The sequence below is a fragment of the Theropithecus gelada genome, chromosome 4, assembly GCF_003255815.1.
Source record: "Theropithecus gelada isolate Dixy chromosome 4, Tgel_1.0, whole genome shotgun sequence".
NCBI lineage: Eukaryota > Metazoa > Chordata > Mammalia > Primates > Cercopithecidae > Theropithecus > Theropithecus gelada.
This window is the reverse complement of record NC_037671.1, coordinates 152,499,998-152,520,756: the sequence shown is the minus strand read 5'-3', so window position 1 is coordinate 152,520,756 and position 20,759 is coordinate 152,499,998. Positions and strand designations below refer to the sequence as shown.

The following is a 20,759-nucleotide window of genomic DNA, read 5'->3' as shown; positions in this document are numbered from 1 at the left end:
ATCTACTATGTGCCAGAAGCCATTCTAGACATTCTAGACATTGATGAAGAAAACAATGAAAGACTACTGCCTCTGGGAAGGCATGTTTCAGTTTAGGGAAACAAACAATAGAAAATGATCATAATATAATATAATATAAATAAGCAAGTGATATGGAATGATAGAAGGTGAAGGGTGATATAAAATAGAGAAACAGAAAAGGGCAAATGGAAGAGAAGCTTGCAATTTTAAATAGAGCATTTAGAGTAGATCTCACTGCCAAGATGATATTTAAGCAGTCTTGAAGAAAAAGAGAAGTTGGCTGTGAACATATCTGGCTGAAGAATGTAACAGGCAGAGGAAACTGGCTGTGCAAAGATCTGACTGACAATGAGGAGGTCCGGGAGACAGTGGGGAGTTAGAATGAGACAAAGGAGTAGCAGATGAGACCCAGGTGGTGCCAGGGGCCAGGTAAAGACTTTGGTTTTTAAATTGAGTGAAAGGAGTGACACTGTAGGCTTATAAACAGAAGACAGACATAATTTATTTAGCATCTAAAAATAATATTTGGCTTCCCTATTGAGATTTGACTGCAAGGATACTGGTTAGAAAGCCATTGCAACAAGCCAGGCAAGAGATAATGTGGCTCAGATCAGGATAGTCCTGATGTAAGAGATGTCAGGTGTTAAAAAAGAGAAAAGCTAAGGATGTCCCTGAGATTTATGGACTGCACTGAAAGAAAAGAGTTTCCAATAGCTGAGTTTGGGAAGACAGCATGTAGCTTAGGTTTTGGGGGAAGATTAGATTTCAGTTTAAGCATGTTAATTTTGAGACATCTATTAGATGTCCAAGTGGAGATCTGAAGTAGACATACAGCATTCAGGAAGATGTTTTGGCTAGAGCTATACTTTGGGTAGTCATCAGCATAAAGATGATATTTAAAGACATGAGACCATTTAAGATCAGAGTAGGCGTGAGTGTAGATAGAGGGAAAAAGAGAACCAAGACACTCTAAAAGGTGTGTGTGAGGGGTGGGTGGTGTATAGGGAGAAGAAACCAGCAAAACTGAGAGGAATCACAAGTGAGATAAGAGGAAAGTAAGTGAGAAAAATGTATCAAAGAGGAGGGAGTCTAATCTACTTTGTCAAATGCTGCTGAGAGCTTAAGTAAAATAAGATAGGCTAACATTATTTCAGTGGATTTAGGCACAAAAGTACTGAAGATAGGTCAGTAATTGAATACAAAAAAAATTAAGAGTTTAGATAACATGGCCCATAGACTTTCTCCAGCAGCAATGCCGTCCTCCAATGCATTAAAGCTATTCCTAGCCCACAGCACCCACCATGTACAAAGAAAGACTGGGATCTAGCCTGCATTGAAACTGATGTTCTGAGTTCTTAGGAAGTCCTTGATGGCATCTATTCTACTAATCTCTAGCTGTTCCCTAGACTTGAGGAATAGCATGAGCTTATCTAGAGCTAGCTCTAGGATTCTTAAACCTAGCTCATTTTGAGTCAAACCACCAGAATTTTAGTTTCTAAACTTACCTTGAGGTTCAGAGAAGCCAGTAGGTATAATGTCAAAAGTTAGTGTGTGCTAAACTTTATAAAATAACTTATTAATGTAAGAAGTGCTCTTTAAACCCTCCTTTTTTTTCTAAAAATTAAAAATCTTTACAATTTTGCAGACCTTCAGCCTATAGGCAACCGCTGATTTTTTGTTTTTTTACAAGAAGATAATACTTTTTCATTGCTGCATCTTCAGAAACTCTATAATTACATAGGGTATATAAATAATATTACATAAATCACACAGGTTTTTTGATGCAGTTAATAATATAAAAAGTAATATATATGTAATGTTTTATAAGAGGATATTCTGTCTTCCAAATCTTCCAAATTGTTCATTTTCAAAAGCATGGAAGGAAGAAAAAAATGACAGAAGGGTGGCTGGAGATATTGAAAATCAATGCCATATCATGAAAATGCTGTAAAATTTATGTTAGTAAGTTATCAAGAAAATATAGACTATTATAATACCCTGCTAATATTAACACATAACTTTATTTTTTTTTTATTTTTATGTTTTGAGACAGGGTCTCACTCTGTCACCCAAGCTGAAATGCAGTGGGTGTGATCATGACTCACTGCAACCTTTGCTTCTCAGGGTCAAGTGATATTCCCACCTCAGTCTCCTGAGTAGCTGGGACATGCCACCAGGTTCAGCTAATTTTTTTCTAATTTTTGTACAGAGACAAGGTCTCACTATATTGCCCAGGCTAGCCTTGAACTCCTGGGCTGAAGCAGTCCTCTCACCTGAGCCTCCCAAAATGCTGGGATTATAGGAATGAGATACAGTTCCTGGCCAATACGTACGTTTATTCAGGACCATTTATAATGATACTATGTTGGGTAGTGTATGAGGAACAGGTAAATAAATTCAGGACAATATTCTAAGCATCTCTGCAGTCTCAAAGGAAGACTCATGAGACAGTGGGTAGTTGGAAAAAATACAGATATCCATTAACCCCAGTGACGCATGAGGCAATTAATACATTGCTGAGCACCCACCAGCATACCTAGGGCTCCTGAATGGCTACTCTGATTGTGACCCACTCTGCACCACTCCTTTGCTAGGTAGGTATAATATAACACCAGTGGAGAAAGAAATAATTTTGACATTGGAAAAATACTGCATCTTGGTATTTATTTTCACATATTAATCTCAAGTAGCTCGTATCTCATGATTTTGCAATATTGTTTCATCTCACAGGATAAGATTTGGTATAAAGAATGTATGTTTTGGGTCAAAACTTTCTTCTATGATAATTTGATATATAAAGTCTGGCCCTCAAGAATGTGACTTAAAATGACCTAATAATTTATAAACCTTCGTATAAAATTTATGAACACATTTACATACATATTCACACACATAGCTATATTCATGTATGTTATGAATGATAAAAGTATAAATATAAACACAGGAATATTTAGCATGAGAATCAGGAGAGTGATTGTACGTCAGTAGAAGTGAGGATGTGATTCTGAGGAAGTTCCCTAGAGCTCCAAGATACTGGCTAATGTCCACTTCTTAAACTGAGTATGGGCTTATGAGTGTTGGTTTTATATTCAATCTCTTTCATCTTAAAATTTGAAAAAAGGAAAATCACACATAAGAAATGATATATGATGATCATCTGAGTTCTTTATTTTGTAAAATAAGTTTATTTATGTCATCAGGAGAGTATCTTGCAGCAAACATTTTGAAGTACAAAATACCATAGTGACTTTTTTTCTTTTCAGTTCGAAAGGATATAGTCCGCATCCTCCCCAGTCTAGATGTCGAAGTCAAAGACATCACTGATTCTTATGATGCTAACTGGTTTCTTCAGCTGTTATCAACAGAAGATCTTTTTGAAATGACCAGTAAAGAGTTCCCCATAGTAACTGAAGTCATAGAAGCACCTCAAGGAAATCACCTGCCCCAAAGCATTTTACAGCCTGGGAAAACAATTGTGATCCACAAAAAGTACCAGGCATCAAGAATCTTAGCTTCAGAAATTAGAAGCAATTTTCCTAAAAGACACTTCTTGATCCCCACTAGTTATAAAGGCAAGTTCAAGCGGCGACCGAGGGAGTTCCCAACGGCCTATGACCTAGAGATCGCTAAGAGTGAAAAGGAGCCTCTTCACGTGGTGGCCACCAAAGCCTTTCATTCCCCTCATAACAAGCTGTCATCTGTATCTGTTGGGGACCAGTTTCTGGTGCATCACTCAGAGACAACTGAAGTCCTCTGTGAGGGAATAAAAAAAGTAGTGAATGTTCTGGCCTGTGAAAAAATCCTCAAAAAGTCCTATGAGGCAGCACTGCTCCCTTTGTACATGGAAGGAGGTTTTGTAGAGGTGATTCATGATAAGAAACAGTACCCGATTTCTGAGCTCTGTAAACAGTTCCGCTTGCCCTTCAATGTGAAGGTGTCTGTCAGGGATCTTTCCATTGAAGAGGATGTGTTGGCTGCCACACCAGGACTGCAGTTGGAGGAAGACATCACAGACTCTTACCTACTCATAAGTGACTTTGCCAACCCCACGGAGTGCTGGGAAATTCCTGTGGGTCGCTTGAATATGACTGTTCAGTTAGTTAGTAATTTCTCTAGGGATGCAGGACCATTTCTAGTCAGGACTCTGGTAGAAGAGATCACTGAAGAGCAGTATTACATGATGCGGAGATATGAAAGCTCAGCCTCACACCCCCCACCTCGCCCTCCCAAACACCCTTCAGTAGAGGAAACAAAGTTAACCCTGCTAACCTTAGCAGAAGAAAGGAAGGTGGACCTGCCCAAGTCTCCCAAGGTAAGGCTATGGTTTTGCAATCTTTCCTCTGGAGTGTGTTCCTTGAGGCAGTTTGTTTCAAGTCTTTTCTGAGTGTGTTTTGCTTGCTTTTCTTTCTTTCATGCCATATTTGCAATGAGCTTTTCTGATGTGCAGTAGATGAATGAACATCAACAGTGCGTAAGCTGTTGCAGCATTTTATATTTTGATGTGGCATGAAGTTTAATACTGAAGTGGAAATAACAGAGATGACATTTGGAAATGATGACCCAAATTGCCTTTTCAATGGGTTTGGGTAATTAAGAATATTTCATAAACTGCCTTGGAAGCAAACCCCTTTTATTTTAGAAGTTCTGTTAATTTTTTTCTAAGTAAAATTTAATACCTCATCCAGGATATTAACATAGAGTAAACTCCCTTCTTATGGGGATGGGGGATTACTGGTAGCATACATCTATAGCACATGTCTTCATTTTGTTTTATGTGCAGAAAGATGTAAAAATATCTTGGCAGAACAGTGAGTGAGATTGTGAGCATCTGCCCACATTCTGCTTATCTTAGAATCGTAATCTTTAACAGTTCTATTGAAAAACAAAATCAATAAAATTGCAGACACTATGAAATCATTACAGAATCAACAACTCCATAACCACTCTAAAGATTTTGGAGGGTGATTCAGCTTCATTTCCACTTGAAGTCTTTGCCTCTTGAAAACTGCCTTCTGGCTGCCTGCAAAGCTCTTGCCCTTACACCATGATGTGTAGGTCGTTTATCCAGCCGTGGTTCTTTGGTGTGTGGAAGGAGTGCATTCTGGTCTGGCAGATGTTGTACTTGCAGCTTAGGGAAACAAAGCAATTAGTAAAACAAAGAGATGCTGTGTTCACTCTCTATGCTTAGAAATAATAGCAGCCTTAGGCTTCAAGTATATGGATATGGAAATACTTTTATTTCTACATCTCAGAGATTGCATTCTGATGATAGCTGGGGAAATCCAGTAAGGATCTCCAAAAGCATCTTTAGAAAAAGATAAAACCAGCAGAAATTTTCTTCCCAGAAAAACAATATTGAAAGAGTCATTTGATATATAATACAATGGTTTCCAAATAATGTTGATTAATGTGTTGTTATTATTTTGAAAGGTATCTTTGACTTCTCCTATTTAACGTATTTTTATTACTGAACTGAATAATGAGAAATGAAATGAGAAATGAAATGTCGTCTTTGTTTCTTAGTGGCAGGCAGAATAATTCCCCCCTCACTCAAATATTTATATACCTAAATTCCCAGAACCTATGAATATGTTACTTTGCGTGGCAAAAGAGACTTTGCATATGTGCTTAAAATTAAGGACATCGAGATGAGGAGATTATTCTGGATTATCCAGGTGGGTCCAATTTAATCACAAGAGTTCTTACAACAACCTTTCCAAGTAAGATCAGGGTTAGAGGGACATGTAACTACATAAGAATGGTCAGAGATCCAACATTACTGAATTTGAAGATGGAGGAAGGGAATCATGAACTAAGGAACACAAATGGCCTCTAGAAGCCAGAGAAGACAAGGAATCAGATTCTTTTCCAGAGTCTCCAGGAAGGAGTGCAGTTGACAACACTGGTTTTAGCTAGTGGGACCCACATCAGCTACTAACCTATAGGACTGTAAAATAATAAATTTGTATTATTTAAGCCACTAAGTTGATGATAATTTATTATAGTAACAATAGAAAGATAATACAAGACATCAAGTTGAGAAAGAGGAATACTTAAAAACCATAGACAGTAAAATGTATATGCAAGTCACTACTTGTTTTGCTGGAAAAGTGTTTTTGTTTTTTTGTTGTTGTTGTGTTTTTTTTTTTTCTTTAAATGAATTTATTAGCTCATGTACCCGTGGACAACCTAAGGGTATAGCTAAGCTTCAGGAATAGTTGGAACCGGAATCTTGAAAACGGCCTAAGTTGTTTTTACTTTTCGTTACATACTGGCTTTCTTTTTCCGGGCTAACTGTTTCAGGTTTTTTTTTCCAGCCTACTGCTAAGAGTTCCTGCATCTCACATCTCATTGTTTCATCTCTAGAGAAGAAGATAATCTCTTTGGCTCAAAATTTAAAACCGAAAGGGCCTTGGTTGGATTAATGCCATCTCCTGACTCAACCAATTTATTACTTACTCCAACTAGAGGCATGATTGGAGGGTATCTGTTTGTGCTATTACAACATAATACCACAGACTCCGTAATTCATAAAGAACAGCCATTTATTGTTTTAGAGTTCTGGAGGCTGGAAAGTCCAAGATCAAAATGCCAGTAGGCTCTGTCTCTGGTTCCAAGATGGCTTCTTATTGTTCCATTGACAGGAGAGAAGGAATGTTGTGTTGTCACATAGCAAAAGTGGGGGAACCCTTTCCGCAAGCCCTTTTCTTAGCAGCATTAATCCATTAATGAGGGCTCTGCCCACATAATAAAAACACATCTCATTAGGACACACCTTCCAACAATGTTGTGTTGGTGATTAAGTTTTCAGTATGTGAATTTTGGAGGAAATAAAACAATTTAAACCATAGCAGTTGGGAGGAGAATGAGGTGTGGTTGCCTCTAGTATCTAGCAATATAGAATTGCAGGATGTGAAGACATGGAGATACAAATAATAGATGTCCACTACCATCAGAAAGAAAGGATTAAGAAAAAATACCAAATCACAAAAAAAGCACTCATAGGAAAAATAAAAGGTTAAAATTTTAAAAAATTGTTATTTACCAGACATTAGATGAAAATGATCTAAGTGTTTTATTAAGAGAGAAACTCACAGAACAACATTACGCCTAGACTACTAAACTGAAGTGAATGCAATCTTTGACTAAACCCGTACATGTAGGATTCCAGATACTTAATAATTCCTAACTATTTTTTACTGGTCAGACCCCACATGGATTCTTTGTGTTCCAATTCTGAGTCTCACTCTAGAGACTATTAACTGGAGTTTGTAAAGAGCCATTAAAGATGTTAAGATGTTCTGGAGCCATTTTCATTTGAGGAATAGTTGAAGACATTGAGTGATAATCTAAAATTGGAAGACTTGATACTAGATGATATTAGTTATTTTATACATTTAAATAGTTGCTTTGTGGCAGAGTGCAGACTTATATTCCATTACAACATCTTCAACACTGGGTGAAAGTTAAAGGAAGGACAAATTTGGTGTAATATGTTGGAACACATTTCTTCTCCCAAAAATGTTTATAGCAGAAGATAGAAAATCATGTCAGTGATGTTGTCAGGGAATCCCTGCTCTGGTTGAGAATTTATCAGACAGTTGAGAAGAGTCTATAATTCTTTGTTTATGAATAGTTCCTTTAATTCTAATGTGATAGATAAAACATTATATTTTCTCTGAAATCACTTTAAAATGTCAGAGGATGCTATAATCTACCTGTATTTAGACCTACTGACCTCCTTATTTTCAGCAATTATTTTTCACCATGAAGGCAGGAATCTGTTTAGTACATTGTTTATAGAATGTAAACAGAAGCTCTCTTAGTTTCTCCATAATCTACTCCAAAAATAGTAATATTAGTACTATTTCTTATTCTCACAAAGTCATCCTTTCATATATTCCTTTTATGTTTCTTCTGATATTTACATTAAGCCTGTTCTATCATGTGTGTTTTTGAGGAACATTTTTTATACTTCATAGGCAGAAAGCAGCCATTGAAAACCAGCCTCTAAGATTATGGATTACATATGAAATATTGCTTTAAATTTGGATAACAAATAGTAAGGGTTATTCAGAGTTTAAATATTCAAACTCATTTAGCTCATTAAAATGCTGTTTTACATGCACAGAGAAGAGTCCTAGATGCTTCATTATATGAATTTACTTTTGCCTTCCCAATGGATCATTAACTTTGCGAAATCATTTCTTGCATTGTTAAGTAACAGACAGATGTATGGGCAGTCTAAGAGAAAGAATCTAAAATTCACTCTGCATTAGCCAAATTAACCTACAGCAGGTATCTGTTGTTGGTTATGAACACTACAAGCTCATCTAAAATGTTTTAAAATTAAGAATACATGAGGACAGTTTACAGAAACTAGGAGAAATAGAATTATTTTCCAAAGTAAGATTGGCAACAGTTCTCCAGCTTTAGCAATACCTAAAAAGAAAAAAAAAATAGATTGGTGTAGAAACTTTAGAATTATAATTCAGTTTGGGCAGGGACAAGAGTGGGGGGATGGTTACAAACAGGATTACAGCCTATTTCAAGACCTATGAGGTTTTACGTGAAATAATATTATAGTTGTTCTTTAAATGTGCTAGTTAACTGTTTATAAGAATAATGTATGGGACCTAAACAAAGGAGTGGGAATAGGCCAGGGGAATCCTTAACATTTCCTTTAGGTTTTTGACATAATGCGGAAATAATGTCATTAGGATCTGTGCATCTGAACCCCTTTTTAATCCGATGGAAACAACATTATAAAATGACTAAATAAATGAAGCTGGACCTGAAATTGTGTTCTAAATAGAAATGTTGTCAGGTAGATTCTCCTTCCTTGAAGGTTGGTTTCTATGTTAGAAGTGGTTTCAGATAGTTTAGAAGAACATACACTCACTGGGGTTTTGCCTGTCATGGATATATATAGCTATGACTTCTGAGTGCCACATAGGAGAAATGTAACTTCTGTATTCTGATGGAAGGGCCTATAACCAGACAGAAAAACAAACCTTTGGTTGAAAGATGAGAGAGTCCAAGTCTTCAGAGACTGCAGCTGGGACCAGAAATCTTGTATTTCACTAACTCTGTTTGGCCATTTAATGCCCAAGTGTCCGCTTTGCTGCCTGAATTTCTAGATTTCTGTCGGACAAGAACACCCATAGGAGACATTAAGACAAAGAGCAAGGGAGGCAGTAATGGCAAGGTACTGTGAAATGAGCAGAAAAATATCCTGCACTAGAATTAGAGTGAGGGCTGAAAAAGGCAGAAGGAAAGCAGTGGTTCCTGGGGAGTGCAGAGAGAACACTTCAGCAGCTGCTGCTGGTGCTAAATTGTCACTTCTGATGTGGTGTGACAGTTACAGTGGCTGAAATATGTTAGAGAAACCCACGTTACTGGACTAAATCTAGATCATTAGAGAGCAGTATTATACCCACTTGTTTGTTATCAACAGGGTTTGGTCACAAACGATGTGACTTGTTTTTGTTTTTGTTAACCTGATGTAGTATAAATACATTAAGAGTGTTTGAATTTGTAGCTGACACTGAGCTTCTGAACACTCCCACCTTTCTACTCATGGTAGGTCCTTTTCATGTAACATAGAAGCTGTAATTCTGATTTCCCTCTGAATAGGGAAGATTACTGTTATAGCGTTTTTCAAAGACCCAACACAATGAAGATGGAATATGGACATATTTAAATATTGGGTTTTTGAATCTGAAAATAGGAAAAATACAGGAAACTTTTGAACTTCCTTTAAAAAACTGACAAATTTTGACTGTGAGATACAATTTTAGCTTTTTTTTTTTTTTTTTTAAGTCTCACTCTGTTGCCCAGGCTGGAGTGCAATGCTGCGATCTTGGCTCACTGCAACCTCTGCCTCCCAGGTGTAAACAATTCTCTGCCTCAGCCTCCGAAGTAGCTGGGATTACAGGTACCTGCCACCATGTCCAGGTAATTTTTGTAATTTTAGTAGAGATGGGGTTTCACCATCTTGGCCAGGCAGGTCTTGAACTCCTGACCTTGTGATCTGCCCACCTGGGCCTTCCAAAGTGCTGGGCTTACAGGCATGAGCCACTGCACCCAGCCAATTTTAGCATGTTTTTAGTAGCTATTTGAGCTTTCCTTAATGCGAGACATGTACAGATAATAAATCATGATTTTTGAGTTTCCTGAGGTCTGTTGTCTAGTAAATGGCATGGGCTATAAACAGACAACTAAGGAAGTGAAAAAGACGGGAGAAGAGGGCAAAGGATGAATAAAGTGCTGGGTTGAAAGTTAACCAAACTTGAGTTACAGCTGAAACCTCGAAGGTACAAATCTGTGCCCAATGGCATATGCAGAATATTTATAAGCTTTTTTTGTGCTTCTGGAATGGGAGAGGAGTGATCTGAATTTTAGTTTTGCTCTGGTCGTGACATGTAGTGTGTTGATACTTCCATCTGGATAGCTGAATTGGTATAATTGAGTTTTAAGTGAAAAAGAATTGGTTAAACTAAAATATTTGCAAATATCACCTGATTTTAGGGAAATTTCAAGAAACAATAAACAAGTCATCAGACTAATAATAAAATACTGATTTTCTCTGGATAATTTATGGCTAAAGAACATGATTTTCGTTATGGCATAATTGAAGTACACTTCCAATGGGAAATATTTGAATAAACTAACATTTTTGCCCTCTCTGAACTTTCTAACAACTGAAAATGTTCTCACCTGGGGGCAATGATGAAAAACATTAGTTAATACTGTTCCCCCACTCCTTACCTATAGTGTCAGGAACAAAAATACCACCAAATATGTGATGTCATATTTTCAGTGTTACTGAACATTACTTTTTTAGCAGGAAAAAAATTTGAATTTATAAAATTTATTTTCTCAATAGATTAGCAAAAGGCTTGAGCAAAATTTGGACTAAATTACTTTGCATTAGATTTCTGGCCTTTAAGAAAATTAGAATAGTTTTCACTTACTTAAATGCCCACTACATGGAAATTCCTTTTTGAAATGGTAGCAATAACAGAAAAAATGATCAGTTCATTACATAGTATGTATTAAGTGAGGGCATTTGAATTGCCAACTTCCTATAATCTCTATAGAAATTTTACTGCCTGTAATCACTAAGTTGAGTGTGGGCTCACTAGATATTTATGTTCCTTTCTTTGAGCTTATTACCTTCAGTTTTTCTTTTAAAAAAAAATCAAAAGAGCAGTTGAAGAAAAGTGGAGGAGATAAGTTCCAGTTGGCTACGCAGTTTTGAAACAGATTTATCTGAATTTTCCATTACTATATTTGTCAGTTGTGAATTTATTTTAGAATAAAAGCCTTGCCTAAAAATAAATTGATAAGACATAAGCTATATATTTGAGCAAATAAGTTTTGCTACAACTCCCCAGTTTCTTGCAAGCTAACCATTACTTTTAATCTTTGGTGATGTTTTCATTGATATCAGACCTACATCAACAAATATATTTTAGGTTTGCTTCCCAAACCAAATTTTGCTGGATAAATATTAGGACAGAAAATGAGCACAAGATGGCTATGAAAGAATGCATAAAAATAGGCTTCCAAAAATCAGTATTTTTTTCCAAATTTTGAAAAGTAAAAAAACATAAGAAGAAAAAAATTTGTCTTAGAAATAGAAGAGAGTGGAAAGTGAAAATGAACTTTAAGTTTAAGAGACCAGAGGGCCCATAGATACTCTAAAAATTCATAGACAAAGAAAATATTTGTGCATGCATTATTTAAGGAAGAACTCTCAGCAAACATTTTATAGCCCTAAACTTTTTATGTACTTTGTCCAGAATCTAACTTCAATATAATCATGATGTCTTAGAAACTTTCTAAGCAATACTTAATTAAGATACACTTCTAATAGGACAAATTGCTTTTAGCCTCTTTGTAAGAGGCTAAAATATCTCCAATGCTCTCCTTTGAGATATTTACCATGAGCCAATTACACAGATGATTTTAGATCTGATGAGAACAAAATAAGAGGGAATTCTGTAAAATCAGAAGGCGATTGACTACAAAGTTAGCCAAACAAGAATCAAATTTTACATTAAAGACCACAAGAAATGTATAATAAATCCACTGTTATTTATGAAGGCACACACAAAATTGAAAAGGACTGATTATAAAATTATGAAGTCACACAATATACAAAACGAATAAATATTTGTTATTTTAGTATAGCTGAAAAGATACAAATATTATTCTGACTTGTGACTTTATGCTCATTCAGATCACTAAACTTTACATACCATTCGTCCTTAATAAAAGTTTGTTGTTGTTATCAAATGCTTTTAAAAAATGTAATTAATGTCTTAAAAGTGTGCAATTATCAGTTGTGAAATAGGATAAAACACAAAGTCATGTAAGATGTGTTTTCTCAATTGTTATCCAAGGCTGAGAACTACCCTATCCGAGCTATTGTTCTCTTCATTGTTTCTGGTTTCGGCTTTTCTCCTGAGGTAAAATCATTTCTGTATTTTCCATTCATACTAGACTCTGCTCCAACCAAATTCTCACAAGGTTGTCAGACATCCTGTGTTCAATAATAAAATATCTGAAGGTCTGTGATCCAGACTGATCTCAATCTTCTGCAATAAAAACACCAGCTGCTCATTACTGAGCTGGCACTATACCAGGTGCTTACATGTATTAATCTCTTATTTAATCTTCCATATTCCTCCATGAGATGGATGCTGTGATTATCTCTATTTTGCAGATAAGGTAATTTAGGCTGAGGAGTATATAAGGTGTGTCATGGTTACCGATGATACTCAGGTTGCCAGATTTTGTGGTCAATCCTCAGTCCTCATATTATATGAATACTAGGTAGTATGTGGCACAGTTGAACACTACCTACTTTTTAAAATCCTTTCATAGAATTCTGGAATATTATGCCTTCCTGATATTTTTCTACTGCAGTGGTTGTATTTTTCTCTCGTCTTTTTTGGTGGCTCTTCTCCAATCTCCGTTAACTCTTAATGTTCAAGTGCCTTTGAGCTCAGTCTTTGGTCTCGTTTCTATCTATGCCTACTTTTAAAATTCCTATCCACACTCACAAATTTCTTATTTTATGTGTATAAAATGGCTGTCAGTAGAATTATTTATGTGTATGGATTCATTAAGGAAAGCAACCAGAAATGGTGTCATATTTTCCTGTTAAAATCTGCTTAAATATGTGTAAATGTCATTTTTTTTAAGGAGAGTTCAGCTCCTGGGGGATACTAGCTGTATCACTATGTCTGTTCTGTAGCAGTTTGACTATACCTTTGGAAGAGATCAAAGGTCAGGGAAAATGATCAAGTAAGGAAAGAGACTTCCTACTGACATGCTATTCTTTTGAATGTAGGCTTATCATGCTTAGGACTTTTCTTTCCTGATCCAGTGATGAGAAGAAAGTTGAGAATATCTTGAACTCTCTAAGAGACATTACAATTTTAGCTGATGAACTTTGGCATCACAAAAACTCTTTAGTAACAATTCAGGATTTAGCTGAAATAAGCTTCAGCAAGTAGAACTAAGAACAGGAGTAGAACTTAGGACTATTCATTTAAATACCATATTGAGTAGGTGATAATATAAGATCCAGAGAGAATATGAAGTCTTCTCTTCATTAAGGTAGACAGGGATGTATAACAGGAAAAAGTTAATAAAGGGTTAATGTGTTCAGAAGTACAGAATAATGAACACTTTCATAATAAGCAAAGAAAAATTTAGAAAATTTTTATTTTACTGCAATTATAGGGTTCTAGTTTTACATCCAGTGATGGTGGTTACATAGAGGAAAACTAGAACTATGTAATTACAGTAAAATACTGAGGTAGTTAGTATAGACAGAAAACAGATCAGTGTTTTCCTAGAGAGATAAGTAGGCATAACACTGCTTACTTAACGACAAACAGACATGAGGAACGTCTTTTGGGTGATGAAAAGGTTTTAAAACTGGATTATGGTAATGGTTGCACAGATCTATAGATGTATTAAATCATTGCATTATACACTTAAAATTATCAATCATACCTGAATGCAGCTATTAAAATACTCTAATTATAGCACAGATAATCAATTCAAACAGAGGCAGAGAGATAAGTTAGGAAACTAAAACAACAAGATAAGATAGAGGATGCCTGCCTCTGAATGGAAGACCCATATGCAAGAAAATTTTAGCATACGGTAGGTGTAGGATGTATGGTTGATAAATTGTAGAAAATAAAAAGGTATGAGATAAGGAAAGTATCCAGATTTCTAACATAAGCATCAGAATGGCTGGTGGTGAAATTGATTAAAACACATTCAGAAAGTTCATTAAAATAAAAAACACAGAACATAGGTAGAAGAATAGCGTATTATTCAGGGTTCTCTAGAGGGACAGAACATTTCCCTTTCCACAATGCACAGTTACCCAGGTTAAAGGCTAGAGGTCTCCTTGGGGAAGGATGGGAGAAAGATTCACTGCATAAATTGTCAGTAATGTAGTAGGGTCCTTCCTCAAGGGGTCCTGCCTCCCTTTCATTCAAGGGGTTCTGGCTCTGTAAACTGGCTCAAGTCTGGAAATTTATTGAGGGGCTGTGATTCTCCATTTTTTATAATTCAAGTTAGTCTTTTTCCCATTCGACCTATAAATTTTCTGTTTGTATAATTTAAGTAGGAATGCAGTAGGCTTCCTATCAATTTCACTTCTAGGAACACTGTGATTAGCCATGCCAGTGCTCTATACAAGTCTGACTATTCTGATTGTCTCTTTGCCTCTGCTGTCCATTATGCTAGCATAATGCTACACTCACCTTTCCTTTGATGATTGAGTGCTGCCACTTGGCCCCTACCACCTCAGGATCCAATTATTCCCACTATATTTAAATTTTGTAGTTGAGTGACTGTGGTTCCCCCATTAGATCTGACATACAGAGAAGAACAATTACAGGGCTCTTCAAATATGCAGGTGCTGCCCTCATAAATCTATTTTGCAAGGCATTGGTCAAGAGTATATCTTCTGGACTCTCCCAGCTGGGATGAGTAGTTCTCAAGTGACCAATCTACTCCACCATTCCAATCTCCCTAGGCCTTTTGATCCTTTCCTTTACATTAAACCAAGGGAGATCAGGCATTTCCAACTTGCTCACAGTGGGCTATCTTTTAATCTATATTTCAGCTAACCAAGCAAATAAACTATTAGAACCTTTTTTTAACTCCCCGAGCTGGAACATTAAATGCAGAGTTCCTACTTAGTGGGCCCAAATCAACAAATTATGCCTTATCCAACTCTATGTCCTTCCACAGTTATCCCACACCCTTAATATCCATTCCCATGCCTGTTCTCCAGATTTCTGCTTATATAAATTAGAGAGCTCAAGCACTTCTTTTCAAGTGTAGTGCACCTCCTCATGGGTCACACTCTCAACCTCACCTCTAGGGTCCGCTGGTAATTTAGTCTCGTTATAGGTCTGGAAGCAAACGGAGGTGTTGGGCGTGGCTTCTGAGGAGAATCAACATTATCTTGCCTGGCAATTGCCTCAGGGGAGGGCATCACTGTTGCCTCAGGCAGCGCAGGGTTTGTCTTCTTAGACAAAGGTGGAAAGGCTGATGGCAGCATGGGTGGAGGAGGGGATATTGTCACTACTGGGGATGGGGAAGCTATTTCTCCTGGCAAAAAAGCAAAAAAGATTCATGAGAGTTTACCAACTCAGTGTCTCCAGCTTTTTCAGGGTCCTCCCACTTGTCCTTATTCCAAGTTGCAGGGTCCCATTCTTTTCCAATCAATGCCCTCACTTTAACAGTAGACTCCTGGCAAGGCTGTTCATGTACCTTTCGTTGCAGGTCAGCCACTCACATGATAAGATCTTGTGTCTGGTTTTCCACAATTTCAGCTCTTTCTGTACAGGAGACTCAGGGCAATGTTAGCAGATTTGAGGCTTAGCATGTACTTCTGAGGCCAGGAGATAGAATCTTAGATTTCATTAGTCACTTTGCTCACTGAACTGAGGAGCAACCAAGGAGCTTCATTATATTTTCCACATATGGTCAAAGGTTCCTTGGTTCTCCACATGTGGTCAAAGGTATTATGCACAGAGTCACTAAACTCTTTGCCTCTCATGAGTGTGTATCAGGAATGTCAAATGCATTTATTTTGCATAACTCTTGAAAGAGTTCATGCCAAGGACTATCAGTGTTCTCCACACTATTAGAAGTAGAGTCCTTAGCATTTTTGGATCTAATCATATTATGCAGTCAACTCCTGAAACCCCAAAACCAATGGAAGAACTCCATCCTTAATATTCTGTTCCTCTTCCCCTAGAACCACTCCTGGTACCAAAATCTGTATTAGCCAGAGTTCTTTAGAGGGACAGAACTAATGGAATGTAAGTCCCACAATAGGCCATCTTCAGGCTGAGGAGCAAGGAGAGCCAGTCCAATTCCAAAAACTGAAGAACTTGGAGTCTGATGTTCAAAGGGCAGGAAGTATCCAGCACAGGAGAAAGATGTAGGCTCAGAGGCTAGGTCAGTCTCCCCTTTCCCATTTTTCTGCCTCCTTGTATTCTGCTGCGCTCTAAGCTGATTAAATTGTGCCACCTAGATTAAGGGTGTGTATGCCTTTCCCAGCCCACTGACTCAAATGTTAATCTCCTTTGGCAGCACCCTCACAGACACACCCAAAATCAACACTTTGTATCCTTCAATCCAATCAAGTTAACACTCAGTATTACCCATCACAGATGGTTTTACAGAAGCAAGGTTACAGTTTAGTTTAGTTTGAAATTTCTGAGCTGAGATGCCTAGTAGGATGTTTACCATGGGTCTGTACTTTAGGAAAGAAAGCTAAACTAAGGACGATGATTCAAGTGTCAACAAATATGTGATAAATAATGTTCTTTGAGAAGGTGAGATGAAGCTAGAGTGGGTGGCCCATGAGAGAAGAAGATGGAATTTTTTTTTCTGAGAAAGTCCAAAATATAAGGAACAAAGGAAATACACTAAAAAATTTAAAAGTTAAGAACCAGAGGGCTTTATTAGCTGAGTGCTAACAATGAATCAGTCACTATTCTGTTTTCTATATGCATCAGCTCATTTAGTCCTCATACAAAACTAGTGAAATTAATTCCATAATTATTATTATCCCAATTTTACAGGTGAGACAAAGCTCATCAACAATGGATAACTTTCCAAGACCATATGCAATGTACCATTGCTTTTCAGATATAAATAATGAACAACATTTTAAGGGACTCAGTACTATGAAGAAGATTTGTGACTTTAGAATCAAAATTCAAGTCATGGCTAATTGATGCTTTTTTTCCCCTAATAAAAATTATGGACATCATTATGACTAAATTGGTCACTTAAGATTTCATGGATCTATAACTTGTCAAAGAAAAATTTTCTGAAATACATCATCCTCAATTAGCTCCTTCTTCCGGAATTGACTTGTTATCATGGTATGGGTAAAGGACGGTGGAGAATCACAAACTACTAATAATGCACAAATGTGAGATCTCTGTCTCTATCAATTGCACTTATTTAATTGGCCAGAGAAATTCAGAGTCCATGTCTATGCTCGAGTGTGAAAGTGTAACCTTCCCTTAAGCCTGAAAGTAGAGGGAAACTGGGTACTATTGAACAATATAAGAACTATTACACAGTCCAAAAAAAAAAAAGAAATAAGAAAGAAAGAAAAAGAAAACAAAAAACAAACAAACAAAAAAGATTAACAATGGGATGGTAATCTTCCTTCTCTTATTTCTTATCTTTCCAAATGCCACCACTATCTATTGACTTGCCTAAACCAAATATTTAGGAACAATCCTTCTTTTTTGTTCTTTTTTCCATTTGTCAATCATCAAATCCTGTAGATTCCATTTCTTTGATATCTCTTGAATATATATACCTACTTACTTCAGATCTTCATGATTTCTTGTCTGGATTTTTGAGACCATCCCTTAACTAGTCTTTTTGGTTTTGATCACCACTCTTAAATTTATTATCCACATTACAGACAATTTGATTATTCTAAAAAGAAAATCTTACCATGTATCTCTCTTGCTGAGAACCTGTTGTGGCTTTCTTTTCAATAGTTTATCATCCATCTATTATTTAATTCTCAAGCTTTTCTGCCTCCATACCTTGCCTCACGTTTATACATTTAGTATTTGGCTATATTAAACATTTGCAGCCTGCAAATATTTTATTCTCTTCTGAGTCCTTAATTTTTCAATTGAAATTTTGTTACTTCTTTAAATAACCATTTATTGAGGGCTCACTAATATTTAAGTAACTAAATAATTCTCATTCAATTCTTTCCATATCCCTATGAGTGTTATTAATATTCCCAAGACATGAACACTCAAGCTCAGAGAGTAATTATGAATCTTATTTTAAATGTGTGATTTTAGTTTATGAAAGATCTGAGGAAAGAGAACTACTACTCAGAGTGCGAGCTAGAATTCAAAACCATCCTTTATTTAGACCACTCTTTGTTGTTACTTGTTCTAGAAAATTTCCCAGGTGCTCATCTGCCTCTCAACCCACGGCTTGCAAGTCTGATTTTGGTATTCTTAATGTGGGTTTTCATTCCAGGCCTTACGAATTACTACCATAGCTCTTACTATAAAATGTTACAGTGGGCTATTCAAAACAGACACACATTGCTTAACGATGGGAATACCTCAGAAATATGCATCTTTAGGTGTTATTTGAACATTATAGAATGTAGTGTACTTACAAAAACCTCGATAGTATAACCTGCACTACACCCAGGCTATAAGGCATAGCATGTGGCTTATAGGCTACAAACCTGTACAGCATGTTCCTACACTAAATAGTGTTACATGGTACAATTATAGGCAATTGTAACACAATAGTAGTACTTGTGTATCTAAAAATAGAAAACATACAGTAAAAATATACACCTGTATAGGGCACTTATCATGAATGGAGCTTGCAGGACTGGAATTTGCTCTGAGTGAGTCAGTGAGTGAGTGGTGAGTGAAGGTGAAGGCCTAAGACATTACTGTATGCTACTGAAGACTTTATAAATACTATACTCTTAGCCTACACTCAATTTATAAAAAACTTGTTCTTTCTTCAATAATAACTTGACCTTTGTTTACTGTAACATTTTTACTTTATAAACTTTTTAATTTTTTAAACTTTTTGTTTTGATGCTTTTGATAACACTTAGCTTAAAACAAACCCTTGCACAGATATAAATAAAAATAATTTTTCTTTTTTTAATTCTATAAACTTTTTTCTATTTTAAGGTTGTTTTTTAATTTTTTGCTTTTTAGGCTAAAACTAAGACACAAACGCACACACATTAGCCTAAGCCTACACAGGATCAAGATCATCAATATCACTGTCTTCCACCTCCATATCTTGTCCCACTGGAAGGTCTTCAGGGGCAAAATCACCATGACGCTGTCTCCTTTGATAACAATGCCTTCTTCTGGAAGACATTCTCAAGGACCTGCCTGAGGCTGTTTTACAGTTAACTTTTTTTTTTTTCCAATAAGTAGAAGTACACTTTCATGTGATTAAAAAGTATAGTAGAGTAAATACATAAACCAATAACGGTCATTTGTTATCATGATCAAATATTATACATACTTGTATGTGCTATACTTTTATATGACTGGCAGTACAGTAGGTTCGTTTACACCAGCATTACTACAAAACAGTAAGTAATGCGTTAGTTACATGACAACATTATGACAGCTATGACATCATTAATATAGGAATTTTTCAGCTTCTTTATAACCTTATGGAACCATAGTTGTGTATGTAATCTGTCCTTGATGGAAATGTTTTCATGAAGCACATGGCTGTATTTGCATTTCCTTCCTCGGTGTTTTGTAAAGTTTCTGGTACGTAGCAGTCACTCAGTAAATGTTTGTAGGAAGAAGAGATAGCGTTATAATTTCTTTTATTTTTTTCCAATTCAATTCTTTCACAGGCCATATATTAAAAAGAGTCTGAAAATTTGTCACATTTTGGGATATTTCCAGAAAACTTGATCTTTTCCACTTAGTCACATGGAAGCATTAAATTTTTGTGCACCTTTTCACTTGTGCTTGCTTCTAAATTGCTTTTAAACTTATCTTCATTCCAGTGAATAACATGTGCATCACATATATTTATTTCTGTTTTTTAAATAATTTATCTATATATGCACACACACACATATATATACATATGCAGACCGTAGGCATACACATGCATATATACACATATATATGTGTGTGTGTATATATATACATTCATATAGAGCGTGTATGTATATGTGTGTACCATTATACACTGTTGAACTCATCTGGTATTTATGAAAGTGATTCCAAAATATCTCAATATCACTTATTAAATGATTCTTCTCAATTTTCGGATGCTTTTTTAATCACATAAAAAAATTCTTTATATAAAAGTCTGTTTCTTAACTACTTAGTCATTTCCAGAGATCTTTTATTTTTTTTTGACTAATATCACAACGTTAAAATAAGATCCACTGTTATATGTTTGTATATAAATATACACTTTTGTGGTTTCAAGAGTAAGGCATGCTATTTTAGAAAAGAGAAAAAAATGAAAGAAGAAAATAAAATCAGGAGCAATTTCATCTTATTAATATTTTGTACTATCAATATTATATTTCCATTATTCATACACATATATACTCAGACACACATATGTGCATGATTCTGTATTCATCTGTGTCTGTGATAAAGTGACATATGAACACA

At 36.0% G+C, this 20,759-nt stretch overlaps 1 protein-coding gene across 3 annotated transcripts in view; it reads left to right on the top strand.

The window, feature by feature from the left end:
* The window catches only part of THEMIS (thymocyte selection associated), a 220,568-nt gene that overhangs the window by 102,260 nt on the left and 97,549 nt on the right, over positions 1–20,759 (top strand). For all 3 annotated transcript variants that reach the window (XM_025383068.1, XM_025383067.1, XM_025383069.1), the window contains one exon: positions 3,285–4,333. In XM_025383068.1, coding sequence (XP_025238853.1) covers positions 3,285–4,333 — 1,049 coding nt within the window. The remainder of the gene's footprint in view (positions 1–3,284; positions 4,334–20,759) is intronic.